At 44.3% G+C, this 17,698-nt stretch overlaps 1 protein-coding gene across 1 annotated transcript in view; it reads right to left on the bottom strand.

Moving 5' to 3' along the window:
- Positions 1-16,108, bottom strand: part of LOC130124841 (kelch-like protein 29) — a 220,706-nt gene extending 204,598 nt beyond the window's left edge. Inside the window, exon 1 of the mRNA XM_056294189.1 lies at positions 15,836-16,108. Within this exon, the coding sequence (XP_056150164.1) occupies positions 15,836-16,108 (273 nt within the window). The remainder of the gene's footprint in view (positions 1-15,835) is intronic.
- Between the last annotated feature and the right edge of the window lie 1,590 nt (positions 16,109-17,698).

The following is a 17,698-nucleotide window of genomic DNA, read 5'->3' as shown; positions in this document are numbered from 1 at the left end:
TGTGCCCACTAAACTCATAGCAACAATCTACTGGCCAAGATACATTTCTTCTAGACGACCTGTTAAAATTATCAAGGTAAACAGTTTCTTGGCAGAATCTTTACTTCAAGACAGGCAGTAGAAATGTTGACAAAAGAAAAAAATAGCAGCGGAGTTCAAAAACGAAGTGGTAATGGAGTCTTCTTCTTCGGGGACTGGGAGTTCACTTTCCTGGGCTTTCTGAAAGGAGGGCTGTCAATCAAATCTCGCTCTTCAGAAACGACCAATCACAGCAGAGCCAGTACCGACCCTGGTTCCCTCCCCCACAGTGCCAAAAGTTTCGCGCGAGAGAGCAGAAATTAACTTCGCGCGAGCAGAAATCAACTTGGGGAGAGTGGAGTGATTTTCGAGTGGTTGTTTGGCGCGCTGGTCACAGATTCCTCCTCGCTCGCAGCATTTTTTTTCCTCGCTCGGGGAGCAGTTTCCTCTGAGTGCATGCGCACAGAGCTAATTTGCGCGCTCGCAGTTAATATCTACGTGTGTGAAATAATATAATACGCCTGAATGCATGTTTTATCGCGCGAGTTCTTTTTGGCACTATTCTGTCGCCATAGGCGGTGCTCACTGAGTCTGTATTTCGTCAGCATATTTCTCAAATTTGTTTCTTTTATTTGAATGAGGTAATCTGCTAATGCATACTCTCCGTCTAGGGCCAAATAGCATTGCATCTTGCTTTGGGATTTTGTTTTAGACTGCCAATAGTCATAATAATTGTCTTTTAGGTTTGAGGGAGTTTGTTGAAGCTGAATATGTTATGTAGTTTGGACCTGGTCTTGTGCCTCTACAGTGTTAGTATGTGTTAGTGGAACATGGTGGCTGAAGACCAGGTTGGTAGGTCTCTCTCTCTCTTGCCTCTCTGTCTGTATATCTGTCTTCTCTCCCCCTCATCTCTATCTGTCTGTCTCTCTCTGCCCTCCCTCTCCCCCCCACCCTCCACCCCCGTCTGAATGACAGCACTCAGATACCTCCTGGCATGGCAGGTAGGGAACAGCATTGAATCACACTGCCAGGCCCACTGAAGCAAAGACAACGCTGCCACAGCAGAAGAGTTCAATGCAAGCCACTGACAACACCCCCAGTAAATAAGCCATAAATAAGCCCCTGAAGAGCTGGGTTTGCTTTTTCTCCAGTCAGGACACACAATGTTGCTTAAACACCTGTAATGCAATGTAGACACCCTCATGTGCACCCCCCCCCCAAAAAAGACTTAATTACCAAGCAATTATAAAGCAATTACTTGATTTCATACAGTTGCTACAATGACAATGAGTAATTATAGCGTGATCACAAGTTTTCTTTACTAGTTAGTTGAAGACAAAGTTGAAAATAAACAAATAGTCTGTGGTTGATGCTATCCAGCTTCAGGGCCAAAACTACCTCATCAAAAAATGGGGTTGATGTCAACTTTTAAACGTAGCTTCATTTGCAGAGGGGATTGAAAAGGCTTACGGTTAACTTCCATTCAAGTTACCGAGTTAGTCAAAATGTTTCACCTAGATTTAAACAGTCACTTCTAAAACTCTTAAAACTGTTCAAAAATAACTTATTTGCTGCAGATTACCCGTCTAAAACTTTTATATGGTAATGTAATTCACAAAATTAATCAAACATATCCTCGTAATTTAATTTCTTTCTCTCGCTATTGGATTGCATGTTCCCCACACTTGGTGAAATATGATGTTTAACTGACAATTTCCCCCATTCCTATTTGCAGACTAATTTGAATAGGGATATTATCCTCCTCTTCAAACATTATCCAATGTTATTTCCCAGAAGTACCTAATCTGATTACAGCAGCACTTTGGTCGGCTGTGCTGTTATCACAGCAGAGGCTGCAGGGGAAACAAGAGTGATGGGTTTCTGTTTTTTTGTAACTATCCCTTCAATTTTTATCAGTCTTTGGTAACACAGACTTCCAAAGCAATATGCTGCACCAAGAACGTACATGATGCAATACCAAATGTCTTTGAAATATTCTTTATCCACGCATTTCACTTCTCGTGTCCTGACTCGGCCCAAAATGGAGATTTTGTGCTTCTTCTCTTCTTTTTTTTTTTGCGATCCTGATTTTAGTTAACATGAATGTCGAGCTGTCTCGAGCTGTCAAAAAACCCCACACTGAAACCATGTTTGAAACATGGCAGAGGTCTTACCACGTTTGTGATTCTCATGGTGTAAGCTACCTGTTGAATTCTCATTGTGTTTTTCTGGTCTGTGTGTTGACCCTTTTTATTTGTCTACAAGATGCAAGAGGTTAAGCCGTCCACCACGTTCAGAGCCAACGGCTGCAACTTCATCAGTTGGAATCTGTTTGTTTCTCTGCATTTTCCAGTTAGAATTAAATGGCCTCTTGCTGTCTGACCAATACCAAAAAACACTGTCAACTTTGAGACACTTTTGAGTGACTTTTTTATATTCTCTTAGTAATGAATAATCAAGTCAAGTCAAGTCAATTTTATTTGTATAGCCTAATATCACAAATTAAAAATTTGCCTTAAGGGGCTTTACAGCAACACAACATCCTGTCCTTAGACCCTCGCATTGGATAAGGAACAACTCCCTAACCCCCACCCCCCACAAAAATAAAAAATCAAGTATGTCAGAATTTTGTGTCACGTTTTATTTAGATGCTGTCAATGTTTTGAAATTATTTAGTTTTCTTCTCCTAATTCCCTCACAAATGTTTCTATAACCCTCCTTGTGCTACTTCTCGTACCGGCTCTGATGACCATTTTATAGCTACTCTGAATGATGGGCCACTTGACAGGAACAGTACCCGAACATTAACAACCCATCCTTCTCACGCTGCTCATTTTGATGATCGCCTCACCTATTTCTTTAATTGTCTTGGTGATGTATTGAGACCGATAGATAATATGTTCAGGAATCAGGGACACTTTATTTGTGAATATCGATTCCCCCAGCTCGTAGCGGTGCAACACAAAGACAAAAACACATACCCAAAAACTACAACAATACATATATCCAAACTAAACAACAACAAAAAATCACTGTCCAAGGGAATGAATGTCGGAAGTGCCGGTCTGCATGGGCTAGCAGTTAGCTTAGCCCGCCCCGCTTCCGCGTCCTGTCAGACCTCTTGCATTACTTTTTACTGTTCCTTCGCGATACACGACTCCACTTCATAATCCCGCTGACATCAGCACGTTCAGTCATCATCAACGTGTTTGTCCGAGCAAAAACAAGTATCACGAGCAACGGTTTACATGTAATATCAATACTGTTAAACCATTACATGAATTATTTTGCTCAAAAATCTGCACGTTATTGATATCAAAATAACAGGAAATAGAAATCTCATGACTACTAACCTATGTTACATAGAGGAAACACCACGTAGTCCCTGTATGCAGCGGCGGTGGTTACGGCGGCGCGGTGCATGGCGGTGTGGTGATGCGTGGCACGCCTAATGAGAAGCACCAAGCTCCCAGTAATTTGTTCGCCAAGAGTTAAGGTCAAACCGCAAATGCCCCATGATTGAGTCACCCCCAAAGTCCCTATTAGAATTTGCATTTTAAAATATATCTATTATTTATGTGCACATTATTCAAATGGTGGGTTACGGACGGTTCCCTTGAGCACAGTGAACAGGGCAGGCCCACAGCAACTGGATGACAAAAATAGAGGCAGACCGTCAAATAGTCGAGCAAGTAAGGCGGGGTAATAATTGAGAGAGAAAAAGAGTACAGGATAGTGCCGTCCTTTAGATTCCAAAGACTGCACACACACACGTCACAATGAGGAGCTCAGGAAACTGCACAAAAGGGGTATTATCAGTTCAACCTCTATGTACCCGTTGACCATTTTTCCCCTCAGCTCAATATTTTTGATAGATGGGGAAAGTGTGACTGTACAGAGTTTGACAGAATAGTTAAAAAAAAAAACGATACTGATTTAAAAAGGAAATCACTTACAATGCAATGACGCTTCAACAAGTCTGGCATTAGCTGACAGTACTCTTCAATTTGGGATCCGACAGACTTCAAATTATACTGTACGCTCTTATGGTTATCTCCGCAAAGTAAGTCTATATGAACATATAATTAAAAGTGGCTGAATCACACCACTGATGTGAGCTCCATTATTTCAACATCACTGCACTGGTTTAAACCTAAATTCATTATTGTACGCTGCCCCCTCTGTTCTGCATGAGAGGACTCTCGTCCAAGCTGACCAAATATGGCCCAGATCCAAACCAGATACCGGCTCGGAGAGGGGGGAGGGGTAATTTCATTAGCCAATTACACTTGTCCTCAGTATTTGCAAGACAACCTCTCTTAAGCTTTGGCCAATCGTGGGTTGTGCACCCGATTAGAACCCCGGCCAAATCAACCAGATACATTTCAAAGAAACGTGATCCATCAATGGCTATTTACGATCAAAGACAGAGCAGAAGAGAGAACATTATTCCAAATAAGTACAAACCAGTGTATAGCTTATTCTTGCCAGGGGTCAAGAATCCCCCTTAGGCAGCAACTTTGAATCAAAACCATGATTGCTCTTTTTGTAGCCCTACTCATTTTAACCAATGCAGCCTGAGCAGTGCTGCACAGCTGCATGGAAGCTGGAGACAACCGTGCTCACCTATTGTTGCATCTAACGGATGCTTAGAGCGCCCATAAGCACGCTATGTTCAAAGCGTGAGGTGGGTCAAAATGAAACGCCAGACATGCTGGAGTGAGATGTGCTGTTTACCTGTGCATCTTAAACACTGCAAATTCCACCTCCTCACCTGATTTTTGCTATTCCACACGACATGATTGATGCCTTAAAAGCCTGCGTTTGCCATCACCTTTCGCATGGAGTTAACCTTAAAGGTGGCAGCGCTTTGAATGTCAACCCCTCCACATGCGGACCTTTTAAAATGCCACCGCTCTTTATTCCGCAATTGTGGAATGGGACAGACAAAGGGAAAGGAGGGTGGGGGCGGCATGGGTTGGTGGTGGTGCTGGTGGGGAGGGGGCTGTCAGATAAGAGTTCTATTTTCCAGCTAAAAACCAAATGACACAGTCAGCTGGACTCAGCGGGGAGTTCATTTAACACTTGAGGGGGAGTACAAGTACTAAGTGTGGGCCTTTGAGAGGCCAGAGAGTTGATCCGCTCATTTGCTGATGTGCTCAATTACATAGATGGATGAATGGCAGCCTTGACCTGGAGTGAGGAGTCTCCTTATCTGGTTTAACCTAGCTCCAGTCCACTGCTGTGTTAAACTCGACACTGATGGTCAGGAACTGTGGCGTGCAGCCAGACCACTTTGTGCATCAGGATTTCCCCCAACATATAGGTTATTCACTGCCGTCATCTGCATTGTCCTTTTCTGGCAATAACCTTATTTCAGCATACATTACAAAACATCAACAGGATCTGCATACCTCTATCTCCATAGCCTGTGTCCACTGATGGAGAGGGTTTCTATTTAACATTAAAATGACAGGCAGACAGTGGATGGAAACTAGTTGTTAGACTGCTAGGTTTGACCCTTGAGGTGAACCTCTGACCCTACGTTTTGGATGTGGAAGGGGTGAGAGCCAATGAAGGCAGCAGTGACAATTAGGTGGTATCTAAGCTGACAGGTGCCTCAAGCTGCATTCTGGGATCAATAATGACCCCTTGAAACTTTGAGACTCGAGCAAATCTTTTGTTCCACTGTGTTCTTGATGTTGTCTTATGAGATTTGCCCAGAGTGTTCCCAGTCTCGGAAAAGATGAGGACTCGGAGTCAAGCGTTGTCATCCATGATCCCTCGGTGTCCCATAACAGCTGTCCCCGGCATCAGAGCACACAGCCCACTGCTATCCCATATTACATCTCTGCCACTCAGCGCCGACAGATCGGCAATCCAATTTCACACACGTATGCTCACAGGAAGGCAACGCTGACGCAGGAGTGAGGATCTCTGCCTCGAATAAGACAGGAGGATTTTGAAGTGGGGAAAGGGGTGGCAGTGTGGGGGTGGGGTGCGATGGGGGATGGGGGGGAGCAGGAGATTGGTTGAGGAGCGAGACGGAATCGAGCAATGGCGGTAAACGGGAGCAATCGAAAGATAAAAAGCAATAGCGGTAAAGGGAAAAGTGTGTTTTCCCAGAGTGAAAGTGGAATAAGATCATTTTTCAACCCATCTTTGAGCAGAGGAGACAAAAGCAAATGGTGAGCAAAAGAGCCAAAGGGGGGGGGGGGCGAAAGAGGGGTACTCTGTCCGTTGTAAATACACCTTTGTTTATATAGTGACGTCTGTTGCACTGGTCTCTGCTCAGCCAAAGGCCCAGCTAGACAAAGGTCCCAGTGTAGTGCAGGGCTAGCAGATGTACAGTATTGGATGACAACACGCTCGCCTGTCCTTTCACTAACGCACACTCAGAATGCACAGTCATTGTGCCATAAAGAGAGAGAGAGAGAGAGAGCGAGACAAGGGGAGAGAGAAAGAAAAAGAGAGAGCCTGTGGTGGGGGGGCATCTCATCTCATCTTTCACAAAACAGAGCCATCTGAATCTGATATCGTATGACTACTTATTAGATTGAGCCGCCAGTCCGTCTGATTGGAGCCAGCCTCACCGCTGGTGTGGTGTGGAGACTGGCTTCCATCCCTTCCCACACATCCCGGCAGAACGGAGGAGAACAGGCGCTCCGAGGGCCATCTTTCCCTCCCCTGTCACAACCACGCATGCAGCCCTTTGTAAAACCTACAGAGGCCAACCACCAGCGCCAGGACCCCTTGCTAATCTCCCCATTTTGGAGCGTTTATGGTTTCATAACATAACCCAACACCGCTCTTGCTTTTCCAAGCAGGCATAAAATGAGTTCTACTTAAGCAGCGGTATTGAAACAGAGGCGATAAAAGAGGTATTTGGCCAGGTTGCAGAGGCGTGATTGAATAGACAGGCAGTAGAAGGGACAGGTGCGGTCCTCTGTCGCTGGTTCAAAAGGTCGGCTGGAATACTCCTAACGATAACGACAAGGGAAACCCATAGGAGGATTTGAATTGGAAGAACCCTGTGGAATATATCCTGTCACAAGAGATTGACAAGAGACGGAGATAACAGCTGCCTTCACCTGTGCCTTGACCCGTTTGCTTTGTTATCATTCCACATCTGCTGCCTATTCTTTCAGTTCCTTTTTTTTTTTTATACGGTCGGTCTTTTTCCTGAGATGACTGCCGCCAACATTTCCTGTAAACTATAAAAGATGACACTGTCCTGACTGTGCGACGTCGATGCGAGATTCCCGATAAACCTGTTGACGGATGTTTGCAGCGAGATGATTTCCAACACGATAAAAACGAGATCTCTCTCTCTCTCTCTCTCTTCTCTCTCTCTCTCTCTCTCTCTCTCTCTCTCTGTCTCTCTCTCTCTCTCCTCTCTCTCTCTCTCTCTCTCTCTCTCTCTCTCTCATCTCCTCTCTCTCTCTCTCTCTCTCTCTCTCCTCTCTCTCTCTCTCTCTCTCTGTCTCTCTCTCTCTGTCTCTCTCTGTCTCTGTCTGTGTGTGTGTGATTGCTAACACTGCTGCTTGGCCTGGTCTGATTCTGAGTGGAAAGACTTAATTCTCTCCACATGGTGCAAAGCTTCCAGAGCCCGGTACAATTGCCCCTAGTAAACATACAATCACTGTTCCCAGTTAACACTCCAAAGTTTCCATGTATCATCTTCAGGAAAGCCACCACTGAATCCCAGCATGCTCCCTTGAGACCCACTGATTGTCATTACTCTGGTGTAGAAGCCCGAGAGGATTTGTTTGTACATAAACACTGTGACAATGTTTGCGCACGTGGGGGGGGGGGGGGCAAAGATTATACTGCAAGATAGATGGAAAGTGAAACGGACGTTGGAAAAATTAATATTTTTGGGTTTACGAACTGCCATAGCAACTTAGGTCACAGGTGAGCTCTGTTTTACCTGGCAAGCTGAAATGTGCATGTATACAAGTCGTATTCCTGGGATAAAAAGCTGAGATGTGGTGCCAGAAATTAGTATCCTATTTTCCCTGGAAGGAAAAATCATACCGATAGAAGCGAAACGGAAGTGACATTTCTAATAGCGGCATGTCTAATACTTAAGGGCAGCCTTTCTGCATACACTGTGATGGCTATCTTTATCCGAACTGACACACTGACCAAATGGACGTCTCGGAAATAGCTGAATGGCTGTGGCCTAGCACTTCTGAGATACTGCACCATTCACAGAAAGGGAAAAAAAAAACTTTCAAAAACACACACACACACACACACATACACACATACACACACACTACCCAAACAAACATCAAAAAGCTGCTGTGGCGCTCTACCCTGCGGACATTCAAATCTAAACTTTTTGGAGCCTGTAGCAGCGGAGATGAATTTCCGGATACTTGACTGACCTTTGAAAGTACAGTCAGGTTGGATATAATCGCCATATGAATGGTAAATCAAGCTTGATGGCTATGATGGCACAATGAAGGATTTTTTTTTTTTTGCTCTACATCATTAATATTTAATCCTGGCTTCTTCTACGAGTTCTGCAGGCCAACTTGATTTCCTGGCATGTTTGCTCTGAATGCAAATGGCATGCAGCAAAGCCCGTGATAGGACGACAACACATATAAGCTCATAAATCAAGTCAAGGGAGCATGGAGATTGTTTACCCTCCTAGTCCTCAGAGGAAGATAGAAGACAGTGTGAGAGCACATACTATTTAGTCTTAACTGGGCCTTCTGAATGCACTCACGTTCAAAGATTTTAATTTCAAATTCCCTAAATGCCAGAGAGAGAGAGAGAGAGAGAGAGAGAGAAACCCCAGCATCCTGATGCACAACCTTGGACTGTAGTCTCTCGGCGCGGCTGTAACAATATTCTGAGACCTTTAGGAAATTTGTATTGTACCCACTGTATTTTTTTTTTGTGAACAATTTTATGAGAGTGCCTGCAAAGTCAGCTTGCAGACACTGATAAATTAGTTTTCAAATTCAATGAAAAGGTAAAGGCTGCGTCTTCGGGCTAATTAATCATCTGCTGGCGTATTCTATATTACACAACCATGAAGCAGCATTACTCTGGTATGTATTTGAAAGACAAATAGTTGTACCATAACAGATGAACAGACTAAAGAATAATCATGGGACGATCAATAATGGATCATTTCAACTATAATCCACGTGTACAAACACGGACCGATTAAGATAATATTGTCCTTAAAGAATATTTCTATCAAAACATTACATTTATTATTTTCCCCCCTCTCTCGAATAGCAAGGCACAATAATTAATACAGGAACTCCATTAGGGGTTGAAATATCATACAAAATTAATTCGTCATGAATGATCAAACATCCCATGCAGTGACACAAACAATGGATTTTCACTTACGGAATGAGTAAATTATCAAAAGAAATGCTGGATCATAGAATATTTTCATTGCATAGTCATTTTAAGCTTTGAATCAATATATTTTTCTTAGTCTCCGCACAGCGTTCTGTGCTCTCGGCGGTCCCCGTTACGAGAGCGGGGTTTTCGAGGAGGCCTCATGCTGAGGCTGTCTGCTTTAGAAATGTAGGGTTTCATCTTATCTGGATGATAGAGTTCCACCATTTGATAGAACAATTGCAGCCGACTTCCTCTCCTATCTGAGCCTAATTCAAAAGCCATTCTCGCCTACCTACCATTCATCTCTCTCTCTCTCTCTCTCTCTCTCTCTCTCTCTCTCTCTCTCTCTCTCTCTCTCTCTCTGTCGCTCTTGCTTCCCTAGCGTGTATCTTCTTAAAATTTAATCATCTCATATTCAATACATTTCACTGCAAAAATCGAAGGCAAGGTTATCATGGTTTTCAAAAGCGTTCCCTCACCTCAAGCCTTAAAGATTCAATGATTTTAACAACCTCACCGCCCCCAACCCCCGTGAACCTCTTTTCATTTATTTTCCCCCCAACAAAGGAGAGACCAAGATTTAAGATAGAAAAGATTTATGCTTAAATGTCGGCGTGCTTGTGAGTGTGTGCAATGCACCGCCGACATGGCTGTGCACAGAGGTGTTTGCCCACATACTTGCAAGAACTACCTGTGTGTGCTGTAGAGGGCAGTGTCATGTAAAAAAAAAAAAAAGAAGAAGAAGAAGAAAAAACCAAAACAAATTACACAAACAATACCCAAAGCCATCTAGATACAGGAACAAGGAACCTGAACAAAACACAAAATGGAGTGCATAGGCCCCTCGGTATGTCTTTCTGCATTGTGTTGTGTTCTGTCTTTCATTCTGTGTTGTCTCCATCTGACTCTCTTTGTCTCCGCTACTGTTTCGGTTTTCATGCTGATGTCATGCAACCAGATATCCCTCCATACTCGACCAATCAGCTTTAATTATTGTTCATAGGCTCTGCAGACATGTTGTTAAGATTTGGGGTGTGTGCACATCTATGGCTCTGCAAGCGTATGCAAGCCATTGTTACCCACCGGGAAAACCGTTCTCTGCAGCTGTCCGCAGAAGCATTTATGCTAACCTAAACATGCCCCAGCCTTTACTCAGAGCTTTCAGGGTTGGTTTAATGTAGTGGTGGGCTACACATGCACAGTAGCATATCTGCTACAACAGCCTTTAATGCAGCTCAAGGGTTAAGTACAGTCTTTTAATACTGTCAATACTTGCAGTTGTTCCCAAAATTCTTGAACGTATGAGAGCTGGCTAAATTATATTTTCTCTCATTAAGGCTCTCCACTTCTCTTTTGTCGCTCACCTGCAGAGATAGTATGATGAGGCAAATGCTTTGAACTGCCCACAAATAAATCAATTCCAAAAACAGGAAGAGCTCCTGTCAAGTTTACTTCTTGTTCGATCGTGCCAGAGAGAGACAATGATGCCTGCTGTTCTTTGGTTGCCACATTGCATCAGCCACAGTATGGGGCCGGTGTGCTGAAATCCCCGGGCTGGCTGACCTCGCTGCAATCAATGACAGCCAGGCCTCCGTCTGCCATTTTGTTTCAAAACAAGGTCTGTTAATAATCTCAGTATTGTCAGTGTCTGGGAATCAGATTTTTGTTTGTGTGTCATATTTGTCTTGTATGTGGCCTGTCTTGAAAGAGGACCCAAGATAAATAAATATGACCTAGGGAATATAAAAAGGTCTATATGCATGACTTGCCAAAGTCACCATAGGGAGACAGTCAAATCTCCATCAATATGTGTATCTAGTATGTGAAATTATCCAGTATTCTCTCTTTAAACCGTGGTAGAGCAAACTGCATCAATCCATCCACCTTCTACACCAGCTTGATCCAGCTGAGGGACAAAGTGGACTGAAGCCCGTCAAAGCAAGGAGACACACCACGTGTGACTGCCCCATTATAGGGCTGCAATGCAAGAGGGTTAAAACAATATTGGAAGGTGAGACACAAACCGTTTTCAATTTCACTCTCTAGTTGCATCGAGGACGGCGTACCAGTATCGCAACCTTGGGGTCAAAACCCATTCATCTGAACTGAGAACCCATGGGCAAATTAAGTTACTCTATTCACCCAGCATGCATGTTTTTAGACTGCGGGAGGAAACTAGGGTACCTGGAGGAAACCCAAGCCAACACAGGGAAAACAAGCAAGCACAAAGAAGGGTTGGACTCGAACCCAAAAATCTCCTGCTGTGTGGCAACAGTGTCGACCACCAAGCCACCATGCTTGGCCATGCTGTATCCACATGGACATAAAACACAACAGATAAGCAGCCAGTAAAAAAATGATTTAGAGATTTGAGCCTCAGTGCTAGCTGCAAGATGTTCATTATTCTTAGGACTTAATTTCTCCAAAGGATTTCGTTTAGGCGCCGTTGCGGTCTGAGTGTTTGTGTGTGTGTGCTGATTATACCACAGCCCCTCTCAGGCAACATCATTTGTGCTCAGCAAAACTGTAGGAGAGAAACACATTTTACCACTGAGGCTGAAAAGGTTAAATATATTAATCAGGAGGAAAGGGATTTACCCTCTCAGACGAGGGCATTAGAGAATGAACACACATTCCATACACACATGCATCAACGGGGCATCCGTGGGAAGGTGCCTTCTTCGGAATATTAATATACAGTGAATTAGGGGATGAAAGATCCCAGCATTGGCCCGTAGTTAAACCCTGTAAAATCCTCACAAACACCCAATAACAGGCTAGTAAAATGCCTGAATGCAAACATTTATCTCACTATTATCCGACAAATCTTTCACTAAACCTTTCCCAGGTAAAACTTGGACCACCTCCTTTCTTTGGGCCTTACCTAATGAATCTGTGCCAATAAATTGCATCCGCGTCACTCCCCACTGGCAATATGAAGCTGATTTTGGTGAATTCACAACCTGGTCACGAGCCACTGAATGTCGATTCATCATATGCACGCCAAAACAAGCTAGCTGTGGTCATCAGCAATGCAGGATTAATCCCTGGGTGCATCAGTAACACTGTGAATACACAAGTAATGTCAAAGTAAAAACACATAAAAATTCATTAAAGGTCTGTCAAAGTGTAGCTCTAAATTAACTTTGGCCTACTGTTCCATGTAACTAACCTTACATCAGGATGGATGACGTTAACTGGTGGCTCACCTCACCTCACCTTGTCTACGCACACACACACACACAGCCAAGCACAAATGCATGTACGTGCACACTGCATATGCCAAAACCAGGGGTATCTGATGATCTAAGGCTGAAGGAAACCACTGATCAGAGGTGAAATTAATCAAACTGCAGCAAACACAGTCAGGGGCCCCCAAACCACATGCTATGTGCTCCCAAATAAACTAAGGCAAGTAATCATTCACTTCACACACACACACACACACACACACACACACACACACACACACAAGGGGTTGTGAGTGCAAAGTGCATAATTTTACAACTCAAGTACTCCTTTCCTGAAAAACCCAAGTTCTCCAGCAGTCGGGGGGCATCAATTAAAATACTACGCAACTATGATGGGGTTGGACTCAGCACATAGAGAAAAGTATTAAATTAATGATATGATATGACCATAATACTTGGTCTTACCTTACACAATGGTGAAGTAGGGATGATGCCAACGACATTTAACGTTATTGTAACCAACAATCTACAGTAGCCCAAAAGCTGGTTCAGTCAACAAAGTGGGTTTTTTCACTGTTTTCTTATTGTGTTTAATATAGTGGCTGTTTTTTTTTCTTGTAAATTCAGTGAAAACTGGTCATCATTAGTAAGGCTAACCAACTTAAAAATTAAATGATCATATTTGCTTGCATCAACTTTTTAACATTAATTTGTTCAGCCGCGTTAGTGTAGTAGCCTAGTCTATTAGTATATGACAGACTCACTTTTACACCCATCCATCGGTCCACAACTCACAATTGCGAGTTTATAACATCATGACAGTCACCATCCTTCCTCTTGTTTACCAAGTGCTCTGACTGGAAACTAGGTGTGTGCGAGATCGAGCATCGTGTGATTAACTAGTAACTCCATGTTAATGTGTAATCTCGACAATTGATGCAAGTGCTCGAGAACTGAAATGCTCGAGTACTCTCTGCAACCCCTAACACACACACACACACACATCCAGCTGTTGTTGTTTGTCTGCTTTTGTCAGACTTAGACCCCTGTAGTAACAGTAGACAATCAATAAGGGCCTTTCAGCATTTGAGACTAGCTACAGACAGAGCAGGGACACAGAGACCAACAGAAAGAGAGCTGCATCTCTCCACAAGACTCTGGGACAGCTCTTTGAGCCACAGCTTTTGCTCGAAAATGACAGCGAGAGAAAAAGAGTGAGAGAAAGTGTCTGTGTATGTGAGAATGAGAGACAAAACCTAAATATAGAAAGAGAAGATACTATGGAAACACTCTTAAGACACCTGTATCTCTTCCAAGCCATAATTAAAGCGGGAAACCAGACTCTCGGGCATTTCGATTTCTAAACATCATCAGTCTCTGATGTCGGCTTAATAAAGGCGTGTCAGAGGCAAGCCAAAGTAGAGAGGTAAAGCATCTAGCGTCTGGGGAGGATTGTGCACGATGCCTGCTGAATATACTGCTACCATTGAGCACACGCACACACAGGCACACCCAGAGATGTGCCCGCGTGCAAGCATCGTATACCTCTACGCAAAATAAACACCTATTAAGCAAAACACTCCACGCATGAGTTTCGAGTCGGGAACAGTGCTGAGGGGTACCGGCTAAACTAAAAGGCCTCTAATTGCCCTGGCAGCCATTGAATGATGACAATGGCCACGGCGGGAGTTGCAGAGACTTTGCCTGGTTGTATGTAATTATTCAGCAGCACAAAAGGAGGGACCGACGCGGTGCCAGAGCAGATTTAGTGTTTCAGTGGTCAGTGCATTCAGCTGGGCATCTAATGATGTGCACTTAGGGGCTAAATTACCAGAGCATTGTTTACCTCTGCTCCTGGCAGCGGTTGGAGCTCAGGCCCTGCTGAGAGGGAACGATGAGGTGGCAAAGGGAAGAAATAAAGCTCAGAAGGAGCTGCTGAGGTTGAAATTAAACCAAATGATCTGATGTTGCGGTGGAGTGGTGAAAGAAGATGAATGGTATCCATGGAAGTGAAGGCAGGGGAGAGGCTGAGATGTCCAACTCTTTTCAGTGAAGGCCCCTCTCTTCACACAGCCCTGACAGCTAGCAAGCTAAGTCCCTGGATGAGGGGGAATGGGGAGTATAATCACACACATACGCTCACGTACACACCCATATGCACACACACACACACACACACACACACACACACACTGTACAGCCTTGAAATATACCACTCAAAACATTTCAAAAGGAATAACTTCACAATGACGTCTAAGTGCATACAGATAAAAATGTGCCTACAGAGACACTAAGACCTTTTTTTCAGTCAGGCAACCAAATGCAAAAAAAGAAATACCTGTCAAATTGTCAATTCTTTTACCTAGGAGCTTATGAGAAGTTAGCCTATACAATGTACAATGGGCTCAATAAATAGCAAGTGGATAAATTCTTTATAGCCTATCGTGAAATTTAGAATCTAAGACTCTGAATTCGAAAAGTTGGGGAGTAAAAGAGAATTATGGTGTGTATTTTAGGAAGTGGATACATTTGTTAAAAGATGCTATTGTGGTTTATTTATTGATCGTTGATCGTTTTCCAGGGAAATGAGAAAACGGCTAATTGAGCAGAGTGAGAGCACCGAGAGCACCTGAGGGAAGGCCCCGTCTCACTGTCTCGGGTCATTTACATAAAGACAGAACTGAATTAGCGAGGAGGAAGAAAAGAGAGGACAAGCCTGCCAATTTGGCAGAAAGCAAGAGTGAAGATGGAAGTAAATACTTTGGCAGAAATAGGGCGCTGGAGAGAGAGAGAGAGAGGGAGAGAGACAGACAGAGAGAGAGGGTGATACACACTGCAGAGAGCACAAAAACTGAGATGGCAACAGAGCTGGAGTGAGGGATAAGACAACAAAGTGCTGACGGCAGAAAGAAAGCAGAGAGAGCTGGAGGACGGAGACAGTTGAACCATGAAGACGGGCAAGGCAAGCGAGTTGGACAGTACCACGACAGTTGACAGAAGTTGGAGAACTGAGCTGGAAGATGGCGACTGAGAGAAGTGAGTTGGAAAGCCTCAAATGCATGGAGAGAGCTGGAGCTTATGTCCAATCAGAAAGCCGACTTAGAAAAAAGAAGTTTTGGGAGGGGAAACAAAGGAGAAAAATTAAAGACTTAGAAAAGAAAACGGATAGAAGGAAAAGAGACAGATGTTTCCGAGAACAGGAAATGAGGACAGGTTTCCACTCCAGGTGTCAATTTGGATGAAGCGCTTACCTTGGCCGAGGCAGGAGTGACCGATCCTGCCGCCGTGATGCCTCGCTTGACCACAATGTCACTGCTCGATGTTGTCACGGCAACTGTGACCGGAGTGGGGAGGAGGGAGGGGATGACCGGGAGGGGGAGGAGCCCGGGCCGGTTGTTGCCATTGACAACGGCGGCAGCACAGCTATGATTGGCTCCTCCATTGTGGAGGCCAGAGGGACGGACGTCTCTGCGCTCCCAGGGTCCTCGGTAGTCCCTCTCAAAGCGGTGGTGGTGGCGTGACATCACTTCCTCTTCCTCTCAGAGGGAATGATAGGGGCCGGCCTGCAGCGAAGGGAGACAGAGAGAGGGGAGGGAGAGGAAGAGGAAAGGTTGAAATCCAGACTGATAATGGAAAGTCTACTGTGTGAGGGATAACCAAGTCTAACGGTGGCACTATTATGCCTCTGCCATCCCTTTACCTGTCAAAGATGGTGTTACATTGAGAGAGAGAAATACGTAGAGACACAGGTGAACATAATGATGTACAGACAGGTAGGCAGAGGGAGAGCGAGAGAGAGAGAGATAGAGATATTGAGTGGGTGGATGAGTTAAAGCAGGAGTTCACATGGAGGTGTGAATACTTTCAGCATCTGCCCCCATTGCACTCGACTTACACAGAACACACTGCGGCTCATTTGTTGCCTCCAATTTCTATTCTCCTGTTCATTAATGAGGGCTGCTACGAAAGAGAAATGATCCCCACTGTGCAGGTCTATAAAAAAACCCATCCCAGTAAACACCATAAGAAGATAAATTAGTTACTTCAAGCAACTAGGCTGCACAGCCAGAGGTTAAAAAAACAATATTGCAAGTTGAGGACACAAACAGGCGTGCATTTTCAATTTCATTCTCAAGTTGCATTGAGGCCATCGGGGTCAAAACCCATTCATCTGAACTGAGAAATAACACTGCAATTACAACTCATCTCATATTAACGGCTGCTCAATTCAATCAGATTGTCACTGAGTGGGTTCGAGGGGTCTCCCTTTCTCAAGCACAGCGGGCTGTGGTACCTATGCTCAGAGGCGACAGTAAGCTGGTATGACTCTGGTACAGGGTGCAGCGCCATTGTGTAGCATGAGCAGCGCGTCACTCTATATTATATCATAAATCAAAGCTCTACAGTGGGGTCTGTGTAGTGAAATCCATCACTGAGGGGTTTGCAGTGTATTCTACTTCCCCAACACCACCAAGGGCACGCTATGCTTCCCAAGCCCCTGATAACTCAGACGAAATAAATAAATAACAACTTTAAACCAGGTTGAGCTAGCCCCATGCAAATCCCCCGGTCTGTACGGAGGGACTGACAGTGAATGATAAGTCTTTACTCTCTGCACGCTGGAGTCTGTCATGCTGTTTCTTGCTTCGCAGAGGAAAGAACATCTTAAAAGGCCTGCCGTTGTGTTCCTCTGTGTCTGTATGTGCGCTCGCATGCTTGTGCAGATGTAGCATATACATACCAAATGAAAGCATGTGCACATTAGTTGTGGTAACACGTAATGAGACCATGGGGGGTTTTTTTGTGGTTTTTTTTACACTTCCTACTGCTGTACATGTGAGTCTTAGAGCAGTGTTGGTATGACAGGTTCTCCAGGGAGCTTCTGATCAAGGCCATATATTGCTTGCAGCTACTTTTGGGTGCACTGTGACCCTAAAAAAAAAGCACACACACACACACACACACACACACACACACACACACACACACACACACACACACACACACACACACACACACACACACACACACACACACACACACACACACACACACACACACACACACACACACACACACACACACACACACAGGCTCTCTCTCTCTCTCTCTCT

This window comes from Lampris incognitus, chromosome 15 (assembly GCF_029633865.1).
Source record: "Lampris incognitus isolate fLamInc1 chromosome 15, fLamInc1.hap2, whole genome shotgun sequence".
Lineage (NCBI taxonomy): Eukaryota > Metazoa > Chordata > Actinopteri > Lampriformes > Lampridae > Lampris > Lampris incognitus.
Note: the sequence above shows the minus strand (reverse complement) of the source record. Positions and strands in the feature narration are given on the sequence as shown.